Below are 27038 nucleotides of genomic sequence, written 5' to 3'. Positions count from 1 at the left end.
AGCCCTTTAATTTTTGTCAGCACTACCACTGGTAAGAAAAATATAATATAAGAGGTAAGAAAAAGTTCAAAAGGAAAGACTGTAAATTTTCTGAGTCATCATGGAGTCAAAAGGACTGGTACCAGTTTTGGGGTGAATGAATGGCCAACTAAACTTCCAAAAAATTTTTTGCTGAGAAACAGACTTTCACTTTAAAATACAATTATTTAAAAAAAAAAAAAATAAAGGAAGGGAAAACTGACAAAATTAAGACCTGTAAAACTTTCAATGACTCTGTTGTCTGAGCTTTCCATTTGATTTATCCTTTAAGGTTTTTTTTCCAAAGGATCAGCACAGAGCCTCCCAGCAGCAGTAACCTCCTGTGACACACAAAATTATGTTGCAATCAGGAATTCTTTCAAGGGCTGCAGCCCAAGCACGTACCTAGTTTCAAAGGAAACAGTGCAATTCAACTACCTACAGGTACTAAACAGAGCTGTGGACTTTTAATTGTGGGACAGCGTGATGGCAGGAATAAGACCTTTCTTACATGAAAGGAGATGGAAAAGAATACTGTTTAAAAAATGCTGATGAGTACTTTGAGAGATCAAGCTCTAAGTGACTGTGGTATTTGACACCTTTAAATTACCTATACCCCCTTTCAGATAATCTGGAAAATCTTTGAGGCTGATTATGGGCTGTGATAAATTTATCTGAATTATGCTTTTCAGACATTTAGTATTTATAAAATACTGATAAAAGTCATGTAATGAAAACAGTATTGAAGAAGAAAACTGCAAAATCATCAGAGACAACCATATGCCCCTGCAGAAGACTGACAAAGTTCTCAAAGGTAAAAAACTTTACTGAGATGGGAAGAAATAAAAAACAACTTAATTCAGTTTTATGCTCTTGAATGGTTCAAATTCAAAATTCAGAGTATAGGTTGGAAAATCAACCCAGAAAGTCTGCTCTGGTGAAACTCCCGGAGTTCAACAAGCATCTAGAGACTTTCAGCAATCCATCCACAGATTTTGAAAACCAATCCATAGGGACTGAGAAATCCAGAGACAAGTCTGTTCCAGTGTCTTTGCAGCCTTTGCTGGGAAATCCATGGCCAGCCCCAAGGCCCTGCAAGACCCAGTTATCAACCATCGAAAATTCCGACCCTCAGCTTGCAGCTACTCATTTCCCCAGAAACTGACTTCATTTCTCTTCAGTGCATGCACAGATAGTCATGGCAATGAAGCATTAAAGAGAAGAATATCTCCCAAGGACAATCAGACAAGTCAAAGCCACTGCAGAACTCCAAAGTGAGGAAGTGCAGGCTGGTGCCCTGAGCCAGGCTGGCTGCTGCAGGGCTCTGGGACACAATCACAGAACAACTTGGGGCAGGAGGGGCCTCAGGAGGTGCCGCAGCCCAACCTCCAGAGCACGGCAGGGGCAGCTGAGGGATCAGACCAGGCTGCTCAGGGCTTTATCCAGCAGGGCCCTGAGCAACCCCAGCCATGGAGACAGCACCACTTCTGTGGGGAGCTGCTGCAGTGCTGAGCTTTCCTTGTGCTCAGCTTCAGGAGCAGCCTGGACTGCTCTGATTTCTATTTATGCCGCTTCAGTTACGGCCCCCAAGCCTCCATCTTAAATCTATGGTTCTAAAGAATTCATCTCTTGTATGTAAACCACAAAGTTTACATTTGCATTTTAAAATACAGTACTTGACACAGAGTACAAACCTGTACACTGAAGCATATGCCCTCAGTATAAAATAATTTCCTCTTCATGCTGCTCCTGGGTCTTGTGGCTGAGCTGACAGACTGCACTGTGGCCAGACTTCCAGTCTAGTTGCTGCTCAGGCCACCTCTTTTCTCAAGAAACAGCTGGATGCAAATGCCAAGAGATGAGTCACATTCAAAGTGCTGCAAAGGCAAGTGAAGTAATTTAGTAATTTCAGGTTAAAGAAACAAGAGTCGAGTCCTGTGAAATCTGCCAACCCCTGCTCATGTGCCCAGGAATTCTGAGCTCATCTCCCCCTGTCCTGCTGGCCCAGCCCCATCCCGCTGCCGCTGTTTCTTTGGCGCTGCCTTGAGGCTTTTTGCTGCTCTGTGACCCCACACTGCCCTGCCCTGCTGGGACATCCCTGCCATTCCAGCTGCCACTGCACAGCTTTTGATCCCATCCACCAGCCCGGGATTTTTTCCACTGTTCCAGCTTGGTGCTCTCAGGGTCCCAAGAGATTGGACTGCCCCGGGCTTTGTGAAACAATTCCTCCCAAGGTTCCTGGTTGTGTTTGCTATTAATGCTGCAGTTGTTGTTGTTTGTTTGCCTTGTCATATATACTAGTAAAGAACTGTGCTTCTTAACCTCATCCCACTGCCTGAAAGCCCCTTTCCTTTTCTAAATTATAATAATTTGGAGGGAGGGGGTTTGAATTCTCCATTTCTAGGGAGGCCCTGCCCCTCTCTAGCAGATCCCTGTCTTTCAAACAAAGACAGCCTTTCATATGTCCTCAGTGCTCCTAGCATGCATCCTTGTAATTCCTTCAATCTGCTCATTTAGCACAGTCCTGGTGTTCTGTTAGGCCAGGAGACCTGTGAGAAACAACTGTGTAGTTCTTGGCATTCACACTTATATCCTGGGTTTTGCAAATTATTTTGATACAGTGCAGTTTGTAATCTCTTTTAAACTGCTTTTGATATAGTCTAATTTGTCACCCTTTGGCAGTTAATACCCTAATCCCTGTGGAGATTGCATATTTCAGTGTGATAAATGTATTATGCTTTATGGTATTGCAAAATATTGAAATAGAGTATATTATTAAACTAAAAATATATAGTACAATGACAATATTCATAAACAAATATAAATACAAATATAAACAACAATATAAATATGCTATTTAATAGATTATATAAACACTAAAAAATTAAAATTTGCTAACTATCTTTGCAGAAGTGACTATGGTTGGGAAATAACGACTGATGCCTGTATTTCTGTAACTGGCTGACAAAAGTGAAATGGCTAATGCTGATTGAAAGAAAAACGTTGGCTAAAATGTCTGGATGATAAGATAACATTGAAAAAAAACCCCAGGCAAATAACACAGGAAGGGCCTGGAGGAATCCACCACCGACCCTTTGGCCATCAATAACTGCCAAACCACAGACCAGGTGACCTCGAGAGGAAATAAAACACAAAAGTCTCAAAATCACATCTGCATTATGGCACATCCTTTAGAAAGATGAGGTCAAGGGTCGAACTAAGCTAAAGAATTGCCATAAAATGTGCACTCCAAGGAATGTTTAAATGTGTATAGTCTTCATGAATATGCATTTGACCAATAGCCTTGGGTTGCAATGCAAGATGTAACCAAAATTATTTTATTCCATTCCCATCTGTTAAAACCAGTGTTCTTTATCTCTTCCATGGCCCATCCCTCATAACTCCAGGGATTATCTTCTGTTAATGGCCCAGCTGTTAAAACCAGGTGGGGCAGTGTTCTTTATCTCTTCCACAACCCGTCCTCCTTCCAGGAGCTTATCTTCTGTTAATGGGCCATTGATATTCACTGCATGATTGATAAAGTAAATCATCCCATTGGGAGATGTTCCACCCAGAGGGAGGAGCCAAGCATTCCTACCTGGGTATCATATGACATTCACCACACAAAAGGCAGCCTGTTTCACTGGATTCCCAGAGGAGCGCCAGACCCATCTGCACCAGCACTGGGCCATCAGAGGAAAACTACACCCTTCTACAAGGTCATTGCTTCAAGAAAACCACATCTGTCTCTCCAGGAGGACTGCAGCCACAAACACCCTGACTAACTGAGTGCCAGCTTGTATTCTGACTCTGTTAGTGTTTTTTGTTTTACTACTGGATTTTTAGTTTAATTTTTAGTTTTTTAGTTTAGGCTGCAATGAAGAGGAAGATGCCCCGGGACAGCCAGGCAGGTGAGGAGGAAGTCAGTGCCCCTTTCCCCCCTCTCTCCTGCTCCATCTCCCAGCCCAGCACGGCCCCCAGCTGCAGGACAACCCCACTGCCAACACTGTCCTGCTGGGGATGGACTGAGGGGTTGTCCTTCCCCTTCCCTCTGGCACGGAGGCAAATCCCATCTTCTCCTTGTCCTTCCTCCCCCAGACAAGGAGCTGAAGATGGAGACCAGGGAGGACAAATCCCCACAGCAGAACCTCGTGGAAGAGTCTGTTTTGAGCAGCTCCACAGCACAGGAATCCAAGAGGGAGGAAAAGCCACAGAGATTCTGCAGAAGGAGGGGCTCCAAACCCATCCCAGGGGACTCTCAGGAGGAAAGACCTGACCTGTGCCAGGAAGGTGGACAGAGCTTCAGCCGGGGCTCTGAGCTGGTCCATGAGCAGCTTCCTGATGGGGAGAAGCCCCACAAGTGCTTGGAGTGTGGGAAGAGCTTCAGCTGCAGGTCCCACCTGATCGGACACCAGATGATCCACACTGGGGAGAGGCCCTACGAGTGTCCCCAGTGTGGGAAGAGGTTTCAGACCAGCTCCCATCTCCTCATGCACGAGCAGATTCACACTGATGAGAGGCCCTTCCGCTGCCCTGACTGCAGGAAGGGCTTCAAGCGGAGCTCCACCCTTGTCAGGCACCGGCGCATCCACACTGGGGAGAGGCCCCACGAGTGTGGGGAATGTGGGATGAGCTTCACTCAGAGCTCCCACCTGATCGTCCACCAGAGGATCCACACCAGGGAACGGCCCTATGAGTGTGAGAAATGTGGGAAGAGCTTCAGCCACAGATACCACTTGATCTGCCACCAGAACACCCACGCTGAGGAAAGGCCATACAAGTGTGGGGAATGTGAGAAGGGCTTCAGCCAGAGGGGCCAGCTGATCATCCACCAAATGAGCCACACTGGGGAGAGGCCCTACAAGTGTCCCCAGTGTGGGAAGAGGTTTCACACCAGCTCCCTTCTCCTCCTGCACGAGCGGATTCACACTGATGAGAGGCCCTTCTGCTGCCCCGACTGCAGGAAGGGCTTCAAGCAAAACTCCAACCTCGTCACCCACCAGCGCATCCACACTGGGGAGAGGCCCTATGAGTGCCCCCAGTGTGGGAAGAGCTTCATGTGAGTCTCCAACTCCATCCTCTATCAGAGGACTCACATTAGGAAGAGCTCTGGTGACTCACATTTACCATGATCCATGCGGGGAGGACACCTGTCCCTTTCCCTGCCCCTGGCAATGATGTGAGATGGGATTGAAGAACGTCAGGGTCTGGTCATGGCCCTGTCATTTTTTTTGATCTCATCTCTTGTCATTGCCCAGGGCAGGAAAAGAACCCTCTCTCTCCCTAGGAGAATAGTGTTTTTTCCAGGCAGGAGAAAATACATGGCTGGGAAGAGCCACTCAGTGTTGTTATAGTTTTCCCTGTATATAGTTTGTCTATCCTTTCTGTTATCGTCGTTTCTATTCCTGTTTGTTGCTTATCTTGTTGCTGTTACCAGTAAATTGTTTTTATCTCAGCCGGGGGTCTTTGCCTTTTTTACTTTCAGTGGGAGGCTGGAGGGCAGCCAGGGGCGGCACGGTTTCAGCAGGAGCAGGAAACTGGGGAATCCCATTCCTAAAGCCCGGCCCAGGGAAACCGAACATCACAGCTGGTGCCAGCCCTGGCTGCCCTGGCAACAGCCTTGGGAGCGGGTCCCTGGCTGGAGGCTGTGGGAACCTCTTCCCTCTGGGGCCCAGGGACAGGACTGCAGGGAATGGCTGGAGCTGACTCGGGGCAGCTTTGGGTTGGATCTCAGGAAAAGGTTTTTCCCCCAGAGGCTGCTGGGCCACTGAACAGGCTCCCAGGGAAGGCTCACAGCTCCAGGGCTCTCTGAGCTCCAGCAGCCTTTGGACAGCGCTGCCAGGCCCAGGCTGGGATTGTTGAGCTGTCCTGTGCAGGGCCAGCAGTTGCACTCCAGGATCCTGATGGCTCCCTCCCAACTCAGCCCATTCTGGGATCCCTTCTGGCATCCCCTGGCCCTGGCAATGGGACTGCAAATGGTTGCCATGGCAAGGGACTCTGGCCCCAGGCCTGAGCTGGGATGCTCAAGAGCCCTGTGGGCAGAGGCAGTCCCAGCCATGCCATGGGCACATCCCAGGGCACCTTGGGCTGCAAAGGCACCCATCTGTCACAGGCACTCACGGGGGCTCCACGGTGACACCCCAGGAGTGCCCAGGCTGCCAAAGAGCCGGGATGTCCCAGACACTCCCAGGGCTTCCTGTCATGGGCACAGTGGGAGCTTCAGGCAAAAGCTTCATTTCTTCATTGGAGAAACTCCTGCTGAGGTGGAGAATCAAACTTAACCCTACATAAAATCCTTTAATGAATATTTGCTCTTCCCACAAGTCACTTGTGATGAAAATGCAAGCAAATCCCAAACATTAATAAACTGACAATACAACAATTATGGTGGCAATTCCAAGTTTCATCCCACAGGAAGGTAAGCATCAATTAACTGCACCAGACCTGGGGGAAATCAAAGCACAGCCTTGTCAGGACTTGTGTTACCCTGATCTGACCCGTGGTGCATTTGGTGCTGAGCCCTGGAACCTCAGGCCTGAGAGGAGATTGCACAAACCTTTCCAGGAGTCAAAGTCAGAGGAAATAACCAAAGTGTCTCAAAGAATTAATGGGTCCCACTGAGGTCCATCCCCAATACAGGCTCCTTATGGATTCCATAAAGAAGAGAATTGGAGGCTGGGATTGCACAAAAGCCTCTCAGAGATTCAGTGTGTGAAGGAAAATCCAAAGTATCTTAAATACCTTGAATCTCAAAGCATTAATGAGCCCCACTGAATGTCAATACAGAGCTCCCAAGGGACTCATTATAGCAGATAATTGGGGCCATGATTGTACAAACCTGTCAAAGACTCAGAAGCAAAAAGAAGTACCAAAATTGCCCTGAGTACCTTGAAACATTAGTGAGCCCCAGTGAGTGTTTTTACTGGCTAAGAATCTCAAGGGACACCTTAAAGCAGATAATTGGAGGCCAATTATTGCACACAGGCTTCAGACTCAGTGTCAAAAAGTAGTTGCTTAATAAACTTTGAGTACCCTGAATTACTAATGAGCCCCACTGAGTGTTGTTACTGACTAAGAATCCCAAGGGACTTGTTAATGTAGATAATTGGAGGCCATGACTGCACAAACCTCTCAGAGTCAGTTTTAAAATGGAAACACCAAGTACCTTAAAATAACTGGAGTACCTGGATGCATTAATGAGCCCCACTGAGTGTTGTTACTGACAAACCCTCTGAAGGGAATAATTACAGCAGATAATTGAAGGCCAGGATTGCACAAACTTCTCAGAGACTCCAAGGCAAAACCAAAACCCAAAGTCCTTTGAAGAACCTGCAGTCCCTGGGAGCATTAAAGAGCCCCCCCGGGCCATTCCTGACCAAGGCTCCCCAGGGACTCCTTGCAGCAGATCCTTGAGGCCACTGGGATGGGAGGGGGATGCTGAGGGCAGGACAAGGGGCTGAGAGTGCCCAGCCTTGCTGGGGCTGTGCCAGGAGGCCCCAGGGCCTCAGGACAAGGTGTCTGCTCACAGCCCTTGGTGGCACAGAGGCTGCTGTGCCCCAGGGCACCAGGACTTGGCTTCTCTTTGTCCCCACCTGTCATCACTGCCTGCAGTTCTCTGCTCTGCCTGGGGCCTGGGGACACTTTCTCTGTCATGACCCTCAGTGGGACCCATTAAAACTTCAGAAAACCTTGGAGTTGGATTCTGACTTGGAGTTCTGCAGGGGTTTCTACCCCTCCCTCTCAGGGACTGATGTTCAGGGCCTCAGCACAAGCCCCAAGAGGGTCATTGAAGTCCTTGTGCTGTGTCTGTGCTGCTGAGCTGGGCCGGGCTCCTGGCACAGAGGCAGCTCCTGGCAAGGGCAGCGCTGCAGAGAGACAGCTCTGCCCAGGAGCAGCTCCTGTGCACAGCCCAGCAGGGCTGGGGCACTGCCAGGGCATCTCAGGGACACGAGCAGGGCACAGGCAGAGCTGACAGGGGCTCAGCACTGGCAGGGGCTGTGTGCTGTCCCAGAGGGGGCTGTGTCACAGCAGCACCTCTGGGGCTGTGTCAAAGAGCCCCAGAGCAGCTGGGATGTCACAAAGGGGCTGTGTGACAGCACAGAGTGGGTTGTGTGAGGTCACAGATTGGGCTATGACATCACAGAGTTTGTTGTGTGAGGTCATTGAGCAGCTACAGCATCACAGAGAGGGGTGTGCGACATTGCAGAGCAAGATGTGACATTTTGCTGTGGCTATATGACATCATAGGGCTGTGAAGTCATAGATTGGGCTGTGACATTCCAGGGTGGCTGCATGACATCACTGAGTGAGTTGTGGAACATCATTGAATGGGTTGTGACATCACAGAGCTCGCTGTGACTTCATAGAAGGTGAGTCTGTGACATCAGAAAATGGGATGTGACATCACAAAGTAGTAACACAAGAAAAAGAAACAGGAAAGGTCCCAATGAAAAAATATACAAATAGGAAAAAATGTCTGAGACTGTGAAGAGTTGTATTCTGAAGCCTCTGGAGCAGGAAAGAGGGAGTTTATTGCTTCTGAAAAGATCCAGGCATCATTTTCCTCAGGGCATCCTTGAGCTCCAGGTTCCTCAGGCTGTAGATGAGGGGGTTCAGGGCTGGAGGCATCACTGAGTACAGAACTGACAGGGCCAGATCCAGGGATGGGGAGGAGATGGAGAGGGGCTTCAGATGGGCAAACATGGCAGTGCTCACAAACAGGGAGACCACAGCCAGGTGAGGGAGGCAGGTGGAAAAGGCTTTGTGCCGTCCCTGCTCAGAGGGGATCCTCAGCACGGCCCTGAAGATCTGCACATAGGAGAAAACAATGAACACAAAACAGCCAAAAAATGGACAGGCACTAACTGCAATGAGCCCAAGTTCCCTGAGGTTGGAGTGTGAACAGGAGAGCTTGAGGATCTGGGGGATTTCACAGAAGAACTGTCCTAGGCCATTGCCATGGCACAGGGGCAGGGAAAATGTATTGGCTGTGTGCAGCAGTGAATAGAGAAAGGCACTGGCCCAGGCAGCTGCTGCCATGTGGGCACAAGCTCTGCTGCCCAGGAGGGTCCCGTAGTGCAGGGGTTTGCAGATGGACACGTAGCGGTCGTAGCACATGATGGTCAGCAGGAAATACTCTGCTGACATGAAAAACATAAAGAAAAGAACCTGTACAGCACATCCTGCACAGGAGATGTTCCTGGTGTCCCAGAGGGAATTGTGCATGGCTTTGGGGACAGTGGTGCAGATGGAGCCCAGGTCACTGAGGGCCAGGTGGAGCAGGAAGAAGAACATGGGGCTGTGCAGGTGGTGGCCGCAGGCTGCGGCGCTGATGACGAGGCCGTTGGCCAGGAGGGCAGCCAGGGAGATGCCCAGGAAGAGGCAGAAGTGCAGGAGCTGCAGCTGCCTCGTGTCTGCCAATGCCAGCAGGAGGAAGTGGCTGATGGAGCTGCTGTTGGACATTTGCTGTGTGTGGCCCTGGGGACTTGTTCATGGGTAAAGGACAGTGACAAGTCAGGAGAGGCTGCTTTGAGCCAAACGTGTGCCAGGCATTCCCTGTAGACTGTCCTGCTGGTGTTGGTGGTTTTGTTGCTGACCCTGACTGCTGACAAAACAGCAACACATTCACTTCAGAGCTGGGCTGGGTTGATGCACAAGATGGGGGATGGGGCAGAGGCAGACACACACATGATGGCGGATGGGCTGAGGCAGACACACACAAGATGGCGGATGGGGCTGAGGCAGACACACACAAGATGGTGGATGGGGCTGAGGCAGACACACACATGATGGCGGATGGGGCTGAGGCGGGGCCTCCCAGCACGGTCTGTGGCCCCTGCCAGCCCAGCTCCAGCCCCGGAGCCGCGCGGGGCAGGGAGAGTCCTTCCCTTCAGCCCTTTGTTGAACAGGACATTAACAGACACCCAGGAAATGGGCACGGTGTGGCACCTTTGCTCTGTGCACACAAACATAGACCAGCCAGTTTGGAATGTCAGCTGGCAGTATTTTTAAGTCAAGGCAATTCAAATAGGTGAAGATAGGAAAAAACTCCAGGGACTGAACATTTTTAAAAAAAGGCTTTTTTTTTTTTTTTTTTTTTTTTTTTCTCCAGAAGAGGGCCAAAAGCCTTTCCTATGCAGATGGACTTTGTTTAGCATCAAGAAGCATCACAAGTGGTTTGGTCTAGGCAGGAGGCACAGTGACTGTGAGGGGATGAAAACGGAGATGGATCTGCTTGAGGCGGATGGTGCAGTGGCTGCTCACCCACAATGTGTATCCCTCAGGGGACCTATTTCTTTAGAACACCATGAAGACTACAGAGAACTGAAATACAAACCAAAACTGCAGCAGGAAGCCCAGTGCACTTTAGGTTGTTCCCCATGAGACTCTTCAAGCTGAGCACGGCCATTCTGTTTAGCAGACGCACAGGCAGGGGCTCCTTGGAGCGCTGCTCTGGCACCCGTTCTTTGGAGTAGGGGATTGCAGGGGAAAACAAGAGAAGCCCATCCTCTACTGAAGAGGAGCAGTCACTGACAGGAACCAGTGGGTTAAGAAATGTGAGGGGGAAAAAGGCAGAAATTGTGAGGTGACAAGTGTGAGAAATGGGAGTGAAAATAGGAGAGGAAGGTGAGAGGAGGAAAAGGCAGGAAATACAGTTGGAAAATTCTAAGAAACATGAGCGGAAAAGGGTGAGAAACGAAGAGGAAAAAATGGAGGGAAATGTGAGGGGAAGAGAGAGAGAAGCTTTACTGGCAAAGAGAGAGAAACAGGCAGCAAATGTGAGGGGAACACTGTGAGAATCCTGAGGGGAAAAAAATGAGAAACCAAAGGGCAGAGAAAGGCAGAAAACATGAAGGGGAAAAAAAGAGTGGGAAGTTTGATGGGAAAAGGGGCAGAAACTAGGAGTGAAAAAAAAGCAGAAAATGCAAGAGGAAAAGTATAAGGAACATGAGGAGGAAAGAATGATAAATGTGAGGGGAAAAGTGTGAGAAATGTGATAAGAAAATTGTGAGAAACATGAGGGCAAAAGTGAGAAACGTGAGGAGACAACTTGAAGAAAAATGACTGAAGAAAAGAGAGAAACATTAGGGGAGAAAAGGGCAGGATAAGTGAGGGAAACATTGTGAGAAACACGAGGAAAGACAAAAGAAAGAAACAGTGGGAAGGTGGGGAAATGTGAGAGGTAAAGTGTGAGGAAAAGGAGATGAAAAGGGTGGGGGAAATGAGTAAAACTTGGGAGGCAAACATGAGAGGAAAACTGTGAGACTCGAGAGGGGGAAGGGGTGGGAATGTGAGAGGGAAAAGAGCAGGAAATGTGAAGAGAGAAAAGGAGAGAAGGCGGTATTGGCATAAGAGCTGAAATAATTCCTAAGACGTTCCCCCATGCATTTGCCCATTGATTGCACAAGCCCAGGGCTTCTCTGTATGTCTGTCTCCACCTGTGCCTTGATTCCTGTTTGGAAGCAGTAGAAGTGGCAGGATGTGCCCAGCAGCAGGAGCTGCTCCAAGCTGGGAAGGCGCCAGGTGGTGCTGATTTCCAGAGGCTTCTGTGTGCCAGGTGAGGCCAAGGCCAGTGGGAGAAAGGAGGCATGACTTTATTTCAGTGCTGGGTGCATGGGGAATCACTTTTCTAACACAGGTGCTCACTCAGAAATCTCACCTACTAATTTGTAACCATGGAAAGAAGACCTACTCATTACTTTGCTGAAACTCACAGGCTAAACATTCTCTCCAATTAGTTGACATATTTAAATCAGTTCTCAGAAGTTCCTGACAGGAGAGTAGGGCTCTCTTGAGGGTCTCTGGTGGTCATTTGGGGAACATCCCATTCCTCCAATTCTCTTCTGAGGCTCAAGACCCTCCTACAACCACTTTGTTCCCCCACCAGTAGTTTTCCAGCTCCCTTCTTAGGAGGACTACTCTATTCTCAAGGCTAAGGTAGCCACTTGCACACATCATTCACTGTGCTGGGGGAATAGAAGGCTCAACATTGTCTGTTAATGTGAAGGGAATTCATGATTTGTTACAGTTCAACATTTTCTCAACACCTTCCTTCTCTGGGAATTGCTCACAAGAATTTCCTCAATTTACCGTGAAAGTGTTTTTGCTGTCTGAAGCCACATTGTGTCTTTCCTTCTGCAATTTAGAAAGAAAACACAAATTGCCTCCCGAAACCCTTCTGCTCCCTTCCAAATCAGTTCACTGCTCAAGCACTGGCCACAGGCTCATCCCCGATTCCCTCAGTGAGCTAGGAGGTAATATTTTGCTGCAGCCAAAAGATTACTAGAAAAAAGAAGGAAATTTTTTGGTGGTAGGTGTTGTTATTTAGGGTTTGTATTTGTTCTGGTTAATTTGTTGGGTGTTGCTGTGATCTGGGAGAGGGGCCAGGTTGAAGATCAGACCAAAAGGGAAGTAGGATAAGAGGGGAGGGGACAGAAAAGGAGGCAGTGGGGAGAGAATATAAGTTCCCTAGTACCCAGCCAAAGGGAAAGGGGACACGGTTCACCCTGGGCTGGGCAAGGCAATAAAAAGCAGCATTCTGTGTGAGTGTGTGTTGTGTGTGTGTTTGGCTCTTGGGAGAGCGAGATACACACCCAGCTCAGGTGAATCCTTACTAAGAAACAGTTCTCTTTTGCTTTGATGACTTTGTCCCCATTTAATTTCATCCAAGAGTTGGCTCCTTTCTAACCCCTCTCTCCCAGCAGCTCAGGGCTGTGTTGCACAGCGCTTGCTGTGTGCCAGAGAGCACAAAGCAGGCTGGGCTGGTGCCCCTGAATATTTCTGCAGAGCACTCTGCATTTCACCCCTTTGCTGTGGCTGAGTGCAGAGCTCCAGGAGTGCAGGCGCTTCCTGGCAGAGCTGTGTGAGGCCCTTTTGTGCTGCAGATGTGACCTGCCAAGCTGTCCCTGCCTCCCGCTGGCCTTGGTTACCCCGGGAGGCAGAAGCGCCGTGCCTGAAGGACGCTGCCCTGTGCTGGAGCCTGCGGAGCAGCCCGGCTCCCTCCCTGTGCCCAGAGTGCTGCACACACTGCTCACCTTTGCCAGGAGTGCCAGGGCAGCCGGCACAAGAGTAGGAATCCTCAGGCAGGCCTGCAGCCCTGGGCTGTGCTGTGCCTTTCTCTCCTCCTGTGCAGACTGCGGGCGGCCAATGCCACCAGTCTGTGCTGTGCCCGGCACGGCTGCGCTTCCCCTCGGGAGCAGCCGGCTGCCAGCTGGGCTCTGAGAGCGCAGCATTCGCCCGGGGCCACCAAGAGGCCCCCAGGGCCAGGCTGCTGGCTCTTGCAGCTCCAAGGGCCTCCTTCCAGCCTGCCCCTGCCCAGGCTCAGGCTGCTCTGGGCTCTGCCAGGGCTCTGCTGGGGCTCCAGCCTGGCCAAGGCGGGGCCTGCTCTCACCTGGCGCCCGCTGACAGCTCTGCACCAGCTCTGCGCCTTTCCCAGCAGCCTCCCTGACCTTGCTGCTTTCTTACTGGGGCAAAACTCTCCTCCAGACACAGAGACTGCACTTAGGGATACAAATCCAAGTGGCAGGAACTCAAATGCTCTCCAGTCAGAGCTCAAGGCCTGCAGATGCACAGGGTGTTTGGGCTGCCCCACTCGTCCTTTAGTTCTGCCTGCAAATGCCACTGCCCTTTCTGCCTCAAACACAAGTGCCCCAGCTGGGTAAAACCCAGCCAGTGGGCCACATTCCAAAGGCACTGTGGTCTGGAGAGGATGACTGAAGAAGAGCCTTCCCCACTTTCCAACCGTACCAAAGAAGCCCTCAATGTCATTTTCTACCTCTAAGTTCAGAAGGAAATGTTGAGCTTTCTCAGAGGCTCAGAAGGAGGAGAATCTTTGAAAGGAGTTGAGATTTCACAAACTTTATTTGTGTACAATCGAAGCTAGTATCCTATGGTAAAATTCTGCGCTACAATCCTTCACTAGAATCTTAACTACAATTCCTAACTATAATCCTACTGTCTAATAATTCTCTGGACTGGTGATGGAGCAAACATTTCTAATGGTGGTGTCTTATTCTTCTCTCCTCCTTCCACTCCTTCACCATCATGATCAGTGGCACCAGGCTGGAGGTCGGCTTGGCCAGCGTTACAAAAGGATGCTGCACAAAGGAAAAAAAACCCAACAATATGCCAATACTTTCCAAGCTTAGAGCCTCAAAGGCAGGGAAATATTTTTCAGATTAAAAGAGAATTGAGTCAGAGTAGGTCTAAGGACCAACAGTGGGGCAGCAGTGGCAGAGTTTGCTGCAAGAGCTGCTAAGTGCCCCAGCCCTGGAAAGATTTCAGGTCTGAGCATCCTGATCTCTTTCAAGATGCCCCTGCTCACTGCAGGGCACTTGGACCAGATGAGCTTTCCAGGTCCCTGCCAGCCCAGCCCAGTCTAGGACTCCTGGCTGTTTTCATTTGAACAGCACCAAGAGTGGAGGGGAGGAGGAGGGGGCTCATCTGATGCCTTGCACTTGAGTGGAGGAGGAGCCCATCCCTGGGACACTGTTTCCCTGCAGCCCCTTGGCATTTTACCTGCAGCAGCTCCGGGGCAGACCAGCGCCGCGCCTCGTCTGTCTGCAGGCAGCAGCTCAGGAAGTCCCGCAGCAAAGGGGAGAGGAGCTTGGGCTGCTGCAGCTCTGGGGTCCCTTTGGTGGCTATCAGGAGCTGAGCCTGGAGAAAAAGGAAACACCAGTCTCTCAGCTGCTTCTTTCACCTCTGGAACTGCTCTCCCAGATCCCATTGTTCAAGCTGCACTCTGCAGTGGCAGTTTCTGCCGTGGCACAGAGGCAGAGAGGACTTTCCTGGACCAACAAAAACCCAAAGCCCGATGCAGCCACAGCTTTTCCAACATGCAGCAGATCTTGCCTTGGCAGCTGATTTCATTGACTGACCTTGTTAGTGGAAACTACATCAGCAAAAGCCTCTTGGCTTCTCTGAGGATTCACCTGACCAGCTTGGCAGGCTATTTGGAAGAGGGACTTTGCTCTACTAACTCACTCTACTATTTCCAAGGATTATTACATGCAAAGCATCTCTGCGGTGCTTGTTGGTCCCTAAAGCACAGCTGCCATCAAACAAAAGTCATCAAGTTTTTTGTTTGTTTCTTCTCTCCAAACCACTCTTTTAGAAACTTGGTTGGGTTTAAGTTTCTTCATTTCAGGAAAGGGAACAGCAGCTCTAAGATGGTTGTTTCCTGTTAGTAGGGCCATCTATGTGGCCAAAAGAGCTGGAACGACTTCTAATCCAAAGCCAAATGTTGCCTGAGAAGGGAGATTGTTTGCCTGGGGTAAGGCTTGAGCTCCCCCAGTGATGCAACCAAAACTCCAGCAGATGCTGATGTGCTGCAGGGACATTTTCAGAAAGGGACCGTGGTGGAAGTAGTTCCAGCAGATGGCAATGGGATTTTGTCCAATGGCTCACAGAAGGTGGGCTGGGGGAGAAAGACAGCGGGATCAGAGAGTATTTACACCTTACCGAGCGAGGAGTTTCATTATAATAAGGAGGTTCTCCTTCCACCATTTCAATGGCCACAATCCCAAAGGCCCAGATGTCAATTTTGGGGCCATATGGGTGACCTTTCACCAGCTCAGGTGCTCTCCACCAGTAAGTGCCGACCTCTGAGCTGCGTCTACTCTGCTCAGGGGTGAGTAGAGCAGACAAGCCAAAATCAGCTGGGGAGAAAGCAAAAGACTGTTTTGATTTGAATCCTGTGCAATTAGGAAAGCAAGCAAAAGAATTGCCCAGTAGAAGTTGGAGAATGTGCTGTTGAATCTCCTGCAACAGTCCCTGCTCTGTTTCCTCAGGACTTTAGCCAAGGAAATATGGCATTGGCTACTTCCAAAATCCCCACATTTTTTACACTGCCTCCAGCAGTGGCTTTTGTTCCCCTGAAGCTTTAGACTTGTAGCTCCCTCTCTCTGGAAGGGACACACACAGAGCAATGCCACTCTGGACTGCTTGTTCCCTGCCATAGGTCTGTGCACGTTGCAACCGTGTGGTCAGCTCACAGCAGGGCTCCCTGCACTGCCACCAGCACCATTTTTGGGGAGCTGGCAGTCACTCCAAAGCAGCCCCACACCCCCCCTATCCCTGGAATGCTGCACCTGACCAAGAATATACTGACCCAGCTTGACAGAGCCATCGGTCCTGAGGAGGATGTTGGGGCTCTTCAAGTCTCGGTGCATCACGTGGTGGGAGTGGAGGTAATTCAGTCCTTGGAGGCACTGAGAGAGAAACCAGAAACAGGAGGGCAAAAATCAGAGATGGGATTTCATCACACAAGAAAGGAAACAGCTCTCCAAGATTCCCTCTCCAGGGGAATGGGGAGGAATGGCAGAACACAGTGCCATTGAGAGGAAGAGCTTGCTGCTCCAACACTGGCAGAGCAGCACCCTTCTAAAGAAAGGCATGTCAGCTTGTCAAAGAGCAACAGCAACTGCTGGTGTAGACTCTGCCCTGCAAACCAGCCAGGATGATGCTGCTGCAGTGGAGGTGCTCACAAGTCAAGAGCATTTTGGCTGCACTGCTAACCTTTTCAGCTGAGCACTGAGAGAAATGAGTCTCTCTTTTTTCTTTGCTGTTCCTTTCAAATGCTGCCACCACCACCTTTGCTTTTACAGGCAAGGAATGCAGTGCAGGCCAAAGTTTAGAGAGGTAAGATGGAGAGGAGCAAATCCAAGAGCCAGAGTGAGAATGCAAGAGCAGGAGAGAAGAGGACAAGAACAGAGTGCAGTGAGTGCAGGGGCACTGGCAGGCAGTTCACGTGGGATGCTCTTGCTTGCCCAGAGCATTCCAGCGACACAGAAACAAAGCCTGGCCCATGGAATGGCTCCTGTTCTGAGCCCCTTTCCCAGACAGTCCTGCCCCAGCCCTGGGAAGCACAGCTGGGATCCCTGACTGACCTCCTGACTGACAATTCCGATCTCGTCTTCTGTCATTTTGGTCTCTCTGACAGCGTCGAACAGAGTGCCTCCATCCATGAACTCCATCACCAGCCAGAGTTCTTCACGCACAAGGTAGCTGAAAGAAGGGAACAAGGCCATACAGATGAACATGCATGTGTTGGTTTCTTTGCTTGATTCTTGTTTCTGGATCCCTTTGTGACAAAGACAGAATGAAAGGAATAGACATTCCCTCCAGGCTGTGCATTGTTTGCAGTCTGTGCAGTCTCAAGGAGAACAGCACATCTGTGGAAAAGGAGATGTTTTAGATGGCCAGCAGGCAAAAAGTGCAGTTTAGTAACAGCCAAGATGAAAAACCTGTCATACGGGGTATTTCTGGAAATAAGCACCTAGTGTTCCTGGCATGGGCAGCCATGGAAAAGAGGGGCAACAATACAAGGGAAATCCTCTCTAGGATGCTTCATCAGCATTAAAGAAACCTTAAAAATCAATCCTGAGACAACATGGAGGCAGTGAGCTTACAGGCTATTGACTTAGTATGGTAGGGTTGATGCAGGTTTTTGAACAATTTTTCAACTATGTGTTTGAAAGCCAGGGAAGACTCATGCAGACAAAATACACTCTCTTCCCATCCATTGGAGGTGAGCAGAGAAATAATAATTACCCAATAATTGCCAGCTCTCTTTTCTGCCCATGTCCAAAGTGGGTTTTTAACCTTGCATGCTTTTAGTATGTAAACAAACCTTCATGGGATGAGACCATGATCACTCACCTGTCTAAATAATTTACAATTTGGGGACTTGTATTCATCCTCAGGACTCTGATTTCTGTTAGAATGTCTTCGATCATGAGTCCCTGAAGATCAATTTTCTTGATGGCCACCTAGAATGACATTGAAAATCGGCAACTTTAGACGTTGGTGGCACGAGACCACAGCACACATGGGATGAGGGATTTAGCAATGACACAGGTGAGCCTTGCCAAAGTGCCTTGGGATTAGACAAAGGAGGATTTAGGAACTGACATTCCAACAGCTCATTTCTCTGCTCCTTTGGGGGCCACTTCCAGGACACTTGGCCACTGACATTTTGCCTTGTCCACTTGTTAGCAATCATGTCTCAGCTATCAGCCCCAAAGCTCTGAGCACACTCTCTGTTTCTCTGTCTGCACTTGAGAAGAAGTAAAGCGTGCCTTGGTACTCTGTGGATACATCTTGGGCTACAGGCAGGGCTTGGGGCTTTTAGGGAGGCCTTGCAGATCTCTCCCTACGTGCAGTTCCCACGTGCAGCACTGCAGGTGGCTGAGGAACTGCCAGGAACATTCAGATGTATTTGCTGGCAGCCAGAAATGAGAATTCAGCACTCTGAAGCCGTCAGCCCAGAGAGCAGTGAGATGCTCTAAGGCACCACCTTTGTTGGAGCAACTGAGAGCCAGGGAGAATGTCCTTCTCTGAAAGGAACCACTGCCCTCCTTGCCTTCCTCCTGGCAGCTGAGCACGACAAAGACTGTCCCAAATGCACTTGGCAGGCTGGCACCCGTCTGTGCTTCTTGTGCCTTTGCAGCACAGCTCTAGCCACAGCTCCAGCCCCAGCTGACACAAGAGAGGAAAGCCCTGGAGAGCAGCAGGATCTGCAGGGGCTCTTGACATTTACCTCGCCTCCTGTGGCAGTGTCGACTGCTCTGCAAACCTCTCCAAAGCCCCTAGAAACAAAAGAGCAGCAAAGAAAGGAGAAGCCATTTAGATCTTGGAGTGAAAGCCAGCCCAGACAGGAGATGTCTGCTGGAAATGCCTCAAACCTGCAGCATGCAGGAGGGCTCTGCCAGAAGGCACATGATGCATTTTCCTCTCCAGTGCATGGGCACTGGGCCTGTTCCTGAAGCATTGGGCTTCAGTGCCTCAGCTCAAAAGGCCAGGTGATTGTTTCATCTCGGGTTTCAGTTTCTAAACTGGGCAGTTTTTGTCCTGAGCACAGACTATTTCCTTCAGCAAACACTTGGGAAGAAATATTCCTGAGAACTGTTCATTCACTGCTGTGCTTGTGGGTAGGTTGCTGTTTCTGGCAATGAAATACAAGTGTCTTTGACAATGCCTCCTGACCACACTTACAAATTCTGGCTGGTACTGAGACATGGGGCAGACTAACCCAGTGTCTGAATATGTTTGCAGCATGCCTGACTTCACACTTGGTAGATATTCCAGCAGCAAATCACCTGCCCCATGACTGTGGAGAAGAAACTGTGGTTGGACTCACCCTCTGCCAACATTTTCCAGTTCAATGTATTTCCCCCGGGGATTTTCCACGTTCACCATTTTCCCTGAGGGAAACAAAATGGAAGATGCTCACTTGAAAGCAGAGATCCCACCGTCCAAGAGATACAAAAGGCAGCCCCACTGGGGCTGTACAGTCTGGCCTTCTGAGTCCTTTGTGCTCAGCTGGGAAACACCAACAACCCCAACAAGACAGGCAGCTCTGCAGTACAAGCAGGCGAGCACAGAGCCTGACTTTCCACAGGCCTTTGAAGAGATCTCTTGACAGAAAACAAAGCAGAGGGAGATGCATTCCCAGGAGAGGAGGGCACCTTCTCCACCTTGCAGCAGTTGGCCAAGAGAATGCCTTTCCCTTTGTAAAGCAAAGCAGCTGATGCTGTAACCAATGCCAAGGGGGCCTCCAGCAGCAGCAGCAGGAGCCTGAGCCGTGATGAGCAGGCTGAGCTGGAAGACGCCCTTGGCCGTGGCCCAGGTGGAGAAGCACAGTGCTCCTCCTCCCCCTGAGAGCAGGGATCAGTCCCTGCCATTGCACTGGCCCTCTCAGCCCCGCACACGTGCCCATCTTCCCGCAGCGGGCAAGGGCAGCAAGGACAGCAGTGCTCCCTCCTCAGGGGCCGGCGGGACACGGACAGCTGCCCAGAGGAGATGCTGCCCCTGGCTGAGCCCAGCCCAGGCCATGCAGGAGCCGGCCCAGAGCAGGGGCTGCTGCCTCGGGGCAGCTCCGCGCTGCAGCGGCCGGGCGGCAGCGGGACTCTCCCAGCTCAGCAAGGCTCCAGCCTCTGCACTCACACCGGCCCTCAGGGCCAGGGCAGCCACCACAACAAAGCTGCCAAAGCCCCAGCACCAGCCCTGACAAACCATGGCAACAAGGCACGGCCACACCCAGCCCCTTCCAAGCCGGGGACCCCATTCAGGACACAGCAGGATTGGCTCTGAGCTCAGACACACCCAGGTGCACATCAAGGCCCTTTTTGTGCCAACAGGGGATGGGAGACACAGAGTCAACTGGGCTCTGTTCTCAGCCCCCCCAGGTCTTATCTGAGAGCACAGCACTGGCAGCTCTTCTGGGCAAGAAGCAGATTCAATGACTTGTGCTGCAGAATCACAGAGGACTTGATGTGTGTTCCTCGAGACTGATCTGAGCAGGGCTTGGGTCAATGGGCAGCATTCTAACAGTCATGGGAATGACTGGGAATCAGGGATGGAAAAGTGTCATGGATCTGAGGAATATACAGCAGAGGGGCTGGAGGCTTGCTCCTGAGAAATGCCTACAGTGCACTTTGATCTGATCAAGCCCCAGGGATGTGTTTCTTGGACACATCTTTCTAAGAACAAAACTAGGATATTAAATACAGATTGTGATAAATTTATCTTTCATTTCAATTGAGGCACAAAATGAACACCTCTGGCTCTTTCTTTCTGTGTCACCTGATGTTCTTTCAAAGGAGTTCTCACTGACAAAAGTATATTAATATAAAAAGAAACACCCAAAAAACAAAACAAAACCTATAGATGTAGTAGTGGTAATAAGAACAGTCATAAAATTTACACCAGTAAGACACATGGGGGAGAAGAGCTGCTTCAGGATGGAGAAAAAAACTCTACCCAAAAAACTCCAGAAAAACCCCAAACTAAAACCAAAACCACAAGCAAGAAACAAAATGCCAAAACCAAAGAAATTCTGTGAAGTTTTTTGTTCTGGTGATGAGTGAGAAATCAGGAGTCTAAGAAGAATTTAGGAAGCTAACCATTCTACCCAGTTTTGCCACCAGCACACAGGACTTGCCCACATCATTTCCTAGGTCACAGCCTTCTGCTGATGCAAGAACAAGCCCTGCTTCTGCCTGCAGCAGACAGGGAAGCTCAGGCAAAGCCCAGCACGTCCAAGCTGCCCTCAGAGGCAGCAGGAACACCCAGAGCACTCTCTTGCTGCCTTGGAGCACAGCATTTCCTGTGGGGAGCCCTAAATGCCCCTGGGACACCCCAGTGAGGAGGATCATTTGGTGCAGCTGTGCTGACACATGCACACAGTGCACTGTCCCTCAGAGAAGAAAGACACCAGACGTACTCAGGAGCTCCAGGGAGTCATCCTCCACCTCCTGTTGCTGAGCAGCAGCTGTGTCACTGCTGGAGAGGAACCAACTGCCCGGGCTCCACTTCTGAGCTGGGGCAGCAAAGGCTCCTTTAGGTGACACTGCTGCTGCTGCTGCTGCTGCTGCAGGTTCAACAGAAGAGCCTGTGGAGATCTGAGACAAGAAAGGAGTTTGTGTCAGAAAAGTGGCTGGCAGAGATTAGCCCCAGATCCCATTTCAAATGCAAGCCCTTAGGGAGGTGCTGTCAGCCACATGCAGGGCTCTGCCATGGGTTTTTTCTGATGTTCACTTCTCTAACTGGATGGGACAATCCCAAAGGCTGGTTTTACTCAAGTTCATGGCCAGATTCAATTTCCATTTCCTCCAAGATTCATTTGCATGGATTTTCTGAAGGATGACTGCCAAAATGGCCATTCCATTTCTCCGAAAGAACACTTTTCCCCCTCCAAGGGCTGCAGACACACTTGCAGCTCCTTGTTCAGATGTTCTACCTCCTCCCATGGAGTCCTCTTCTCCTCCCCCATCTTCAGAACGTGCTCAACTGGCAGCGCTTCTGCCTGGGACAGTTTCTGGTCCTCGCAGGAATCTCGGGGCTCCTCGCTGCCAGTCATTTCTTCCTCCAGCCTCTTCTCTGTTGTCCTGATCCTCGCCTGGGTTTCCTGCAGCTCTACCTGAAGCTCATCCCCAAAGTTCTGAGAAGAACAAGAAGAAGGAGACACTTTCATGAGTGGAGTGGCTGCAACTCCTCCACTCACCTGGTTTTGTAAAAGGCACCTGAGACGATAGATATTCCAGTGGTAGTGAAGTTTTCTGATGTCTTCGGTGTTCCTCTTCTTCACTACCACGGTGTCTCTAGGAAATACATTCAGCTCTTCTTGTGCCTCTGCCTCCATGTTCTGTAGACACAAATGCAGAGCAAGTGACTGTGAGATGCTGCCCCTATCAGAATCCCAGCAAGCTGGGGCCTAAACAGGACAGCTCCAAGCCCATTTTCCAGGGGTCACTGGCTGAGGGGAATGGCTGGGTCCTGGCAGGACTCCAGCACTCAGCATCCTCAGCCACCAACAGCAAGAGCTGGCTGCTCAGAAACTTGCAGCTCTGCCTTGCACTAAAGACAGCACCCTCCAGAACTGGCACTTACTGTCAGGGAATGTTCAGGCTGTGGTGTGACCACAGCTGGAGCCTGGTGGTCATTTGGCTCCTCTCTGGCCTCTTCTCCAGGAGCACAGGGAGACAGAGAAGAAGAATCTTCACTTGGTTCTGTGCTCTGTGGACAGACAGGAGTGTGAGATACAGGCCATTACCTGTCATTTATAACCTTCTTTCTGTTCAGCTCTAGAGCCAGCTCTACTAAGCACAAATCATCATCTTTGAGAGCAATGGGATTCTAAGTCCCTCAGACTAAATTCAAATGGGCTGATTCAAGTGGACTGCAAATTGTTCTGAATTAGATAATCTCCCCTGGCTACTCTGGAAAGGCAACATTCTCTCTGCAAAACTGGGCTTTTAGTTCTTTTTAAGGCTCTGCAATGGACAATTAAGAAATAGCCAGTGATGCCTTTGCTCTTGCTGCTGCAGACATGGAAATGGATTTTCTTGCAGCCTACTCAGCTGGCCCTCTACTCTCTACTGCCCCAGGGCAAGCTCACAGCTTGCTGCACAATTCTTAAACACCAGGAACATCAAATGTTCCTTTCTCACTCACCTCTGGATCAGCCCCTCTGAATACCTGGCTCAGGTGACCTGCAGTGGGCAAGGGAAAATGAACCAGATTCTTTGAGGAAACCGGAAACAACCAGAGCATTTTTAGAAGGTCTCCCAGCCCCCATTTTCCAAGTTGTGCTGCTTGACCCAGCAAAGGGAGGAAGTGACAGACTCTGCTGCCACAGACTGTCCCATGGAGGGAACACAACCCCTGCAGGTTGCCTTGCAAATGCTGCCCGCACAGCCCTGGCCACAGACCCCCCCTTTGGAGCTGAACGTGTTGGCAGGAGGAGCTTTACCCAAGTGGCATCCAAGTGGTCTTTCTGTTTCCAAATTAACTCAGTCAGTAAGAAAGAGCAGGGAGACACAAAAGCCAGGTTAGGTGACACCCAGGGAAAACCTCTACTTACGTGCCAGGTTGGACATAAAATAGGTTGAATAACCTATTTTATAAGCAGCGAAAACTGCAGCAGCAAGTTGCCCAATCATTGTGGCAACTGCTGTGCAGGTTTTCAAACTGCTTAAAAAACAAGAAAAACGCAAGGCTATGGCCAGTGAGCACTAGCCCACTGAAAAGCCTCAAGTGCAGGAGGAGACTCCTGTACAGAGCGAGCCCAAGAGCCGCTCTGACACCCCTGAGGCCTCCCGTGCTCCAAGGCAACCTTGTGATGTCACCACGAGCACGTGGCAACCGTGCCCTGACATCACAAAGAAAAGGCTCTGTGCTGGTCTGTGAATTGGTGCAGGTGGATGGAGTGATGCTTGTGTAGGCCCAGGCTGCATTTTTCCCTGTGTCCCCCCTGGGCTGCCTTTTTCAGCTCTTGTTTTTCCCCCTGTGCCCCCTGTGCCCCCTGTGTCTGTGCTGGGTCCCAGCTGGCGGCCGGGCCGGGCGGAGCAGCAGTTCCAGCCCCGGGTGTCCCTGGAGCGCTGGGAGCTGCCGGTGGCCCCAGGCACTGTCCCCTGAGGAGCTGCTGAAGGACAGGGAGACACAGGGGGCTGAGGGGGCTGAGGAGGCGTTGACGCTGCAGGGACGGTGCCCTTGAGCTGCTGGGGGCACTGAGGGCTCTGGGGGAGCAGAGGGCCACGGGGGCACTCAGGGCACAGGGAAGTGGCACAGGCTGAGGGCACTGGCGGCTCCAAGGCCCTGGGATGGCTCCGAAGGGATGGAGTGGGCTGAGAGGACTGTGAGGGGCTGGAGAAACTGAAGGGGGCCGGGGCTTTGCCCAGGGCACGCTGGGGCTCAGGGGATGGAGGGGCCAGCAGGGAGCACACAGGGCTCCGGGCCTGCAGCTCTGCCAGCCCTTGGAACCAATTGCACAGGCTCCACTTTGGCCACAGCTGCCCTGCAGACCTTGAGCACAGGCGGGCACTGACAGGAGGCAGCAGGGAGAAGCTGAAGGCCACCAGCTCCAGCAGTGCCCAGGGAGCTGCTGCTGCCAGCCCAGAGCCCGGGTGAGGCCGCAGGGCCGCTCAGGCAGCCTGGGGCTGAGGGGGGCCTGGCCTTTGGCCCTGGCCTTTGCACAAACTTGTTCTTTCTCACCCTCCTGGGGAGGCGCTGCCATTTGCCCTGCCCTGACTGAAGGGCAGCTGCTGCCAAGGGAAACGGCCCCATCCTGACTCAGTGTTCCCTTTGCTCCCCACGGGTCCCATCTGCTGTCCCTGTCCAGGAGAGCTGCTCTGCACGGGAGGAAGAGACCCAGGGAGAGCCCGGGGACTTGGGCAGCTGCAATTCCTGCTGGTGGACTCGGAGTTAGAGATGGTCACAGTGGGACTGAAAGTTACAAGTTGATGGTTATTTCTATAGCCTGATGTAGGCTGGTATTTGTACAGGTATATATGTATGTCTATTGTTCTCTTGCTGCATGTATATTGATGTGCTGACATCTGTATTTATACTGACAGACTTGTTTAGATGTATGACTGTAGAGTTTTGTTGATGGGGTTGTAAGGATTCTTATATTAGTATATTGATATTTGCATACTTATGGATAGGGTTTTTGTGTGCGAATTTCTATATGCTTTGCTTTATGTCACATGAAATATAAATGATAGATTTACATCTGTATATTGTAGAGTTATGTGGGTACAAATATTGAAATATATCTTCAGTTATATGGTTAAAGAATTCTGTTTCTTTAGTACTGGGTCTGAGATCCTTTAGAGAGGGATACTGATATTTCTGTATTTGTATATAGGCTGTACAGTTGGAATAATATGTAATACATTAAACTGTTAAATTTCAATGGATATTTCTGTATACAGAGTGGCTCTGGAGGGTATTAATAAATTAATTTTTAAACTGAAAATTATAATTGAATTTACTTACATAGCACATTTGTAACAATAAACTCGTGTTCTAAACTTGGATATTTATGTGTTTCTATACCAGCAGTCTGGGTGTAGTAATTTAAAATAAATTTCATTTTTATACCAAAGTTGATTTTTCTGTATTTGTACATTAGTATTGCAGATGTCATGATCTGCAAGCAATTCAATGTTTCCACTAAAAGAAGTGTAGATTTGTGCTGCCCAGAGCAATGAGCAGATGTAAAGGTGACGATGGGGGAGGATTTTGTCCATGGAATTCTCCAGCCATGCCCAGCACATGCCCCACTTGCACTCAGGCTGGGCAAGGCAGGCACAGATTTGGGATGGCAGCAGAGCCACACCCTGGCCAAGAACTGGCTGCAAAGGCTGCTGAGAAAACTCCGGGACTCCACGCAGCGTCCAACTCCAACCAGAGCCACCCAGGGAAGACAAATCCACCCCCCAGGCCACGGGCAGCTCTTCAGGAAGCGCTCCAAGTGTCCCTCTGAAGGTCATCCTGGAGCCCAGGAGCCAACAGGGATCCTGAGCCAGCTCCGCTGCCTTTGGCAGCACTTTGGCCAAGGAGCTGCAGCAAGGGGGAGGCAACAGGGACTGGGACTGCTGCAGGCTGGGCAGGGAGGAAGGGCCATGGACACTTGTGCTGACATGCTCCACAATCCACAGGGATGGGGGAGAACTGGGAAGCAACAAGTTCTCCCCGTCACGACAGGGATGGAAGCCCTTGGGGTGGAGTTCCCTGGAGGAGCTGCCAAGGGAGTTGCTGCTGGGATCAGCAGCAGCAGAAGGCAGCAGGATCTGCTCCTTTTCTGGCTCTGTGTGCAGGGCACAGGCTGTGCTGGCCCTGCTCCCACAAAGCCCTTGCCCATGGAGGCTGCAGGCTCAAAGCAATCCCAGTGCAGAGAGAGGCTTTGCAGCTGAACTCCACTGCCCTTGTGTTTGGGGCTGGAATGGCTCTCATGCCAAAGCACAGCAGGGAACCAGGGCTTGGGGAGGCAGAGCCTGTAGAGGGAAAGAGAGATCAGGCACTCACAGGCCTCCAACTCCTTCAGCTCTCTGCTTTTGGAGAATGAGAAATGAGCAAGCTGGGGAGAGGCACATGCAGTCCTTTGAAAAAACATGGTGTCTAACAAGTCCTGTGGGAGAAGAAAAAGCAACCTTGCCTTGTTTTCATAGCCTGTGTCTTCTGCAGAGGAGACAATGGGATGTGCAGGAGGGGAGGGGAGGAATAACTGTGATAACCCAGTCTGCCTTGCTGTGCACTGATACACTTTGCAGCAGTGACCATTAGAGGTAATGCCAGATTCTTATTTAGCATCATGACACGCTGCTGCTTCATTGCAAAACTGCCTCAGCCTGGAGAAAATCAGCTCAATTTCTTGTCAGTTTAAGTAGATGTGGTGAGAAACAGTGACACAGATTAAAACAGGTTTCCTAACCTCGTCATCCAGAGGGAATTTTGTGTTGCCTTTTCTTCATTGCATGCACAACATTGTTGAGTTCTTCTGTATCCTCCAGGGAGGTATCCACTAGTGACTGAAAAAAAAAAAAAAAAAAAGGAGGATTATGGCATTCATTCTCTTTTAACACATACTTGCACTAAGCTGTAGCTTCAACTTAGTAAGGAAAAGGAGAGATTTTCTTTAGTCCTGCAGTGTGGAATAAATGGTGTAGGAACAGCCACAATCCCAGCTGTAAGAACAGCGTGGTCTGGGTCTTAACAGGACATTGTGGACAAGAAAG

At 50.3% G+C, this 27038-nt stretch overlaps 2 protein-coding genes across 2 annotated transcripts in view; one reads left to right on the top strand and one right to left on the bottom strand.

Annotated features, from left to right (window-relative positions):
* Nucleotides 1–27038, top strand: part of LOC310920902 (olfactory receptor 14J1-like) — a gene marked incomplete at both ends in the record, with an annotated part of 261934 nt that overhangs the window by 8678 nt on the left and 226218 nt on the right. The gene's annotated exons all lie outside the window — the stretch shown is intronic.
* On the bottom strand, nt 8548–9480 carry LOC310921094 (olfactory receptor 14J1-like; the record flags this gene model as incomplete). The annotated part of the gene is made up of 1 exon (XM_083881205.1): nt 8548–9480. The coding sequence occupies one exon, from the start codon at nt 9478–9480 to the stop codon at nt 8548–8550; it is 933 nt and encodes a 310-aa protein (XP_083737331.1).

Source organism: Zosterops lateralis, assembly GCF_965231275.1.
Source record: "Zosterops lateralis genome assembly, chromosome: 32".
In the NCBI taxonomy this organism is placed as follows: Eukaryota; Metazoa; Chordata; class Aves; order Passeriformes; family Zosteropidae; genus Zosterops; species Zosterops lateralis.
Note: the sequence above shows the minus strand (reverse complement) of the source record. Positions and strands in the feature narration are given on the sequence as shown.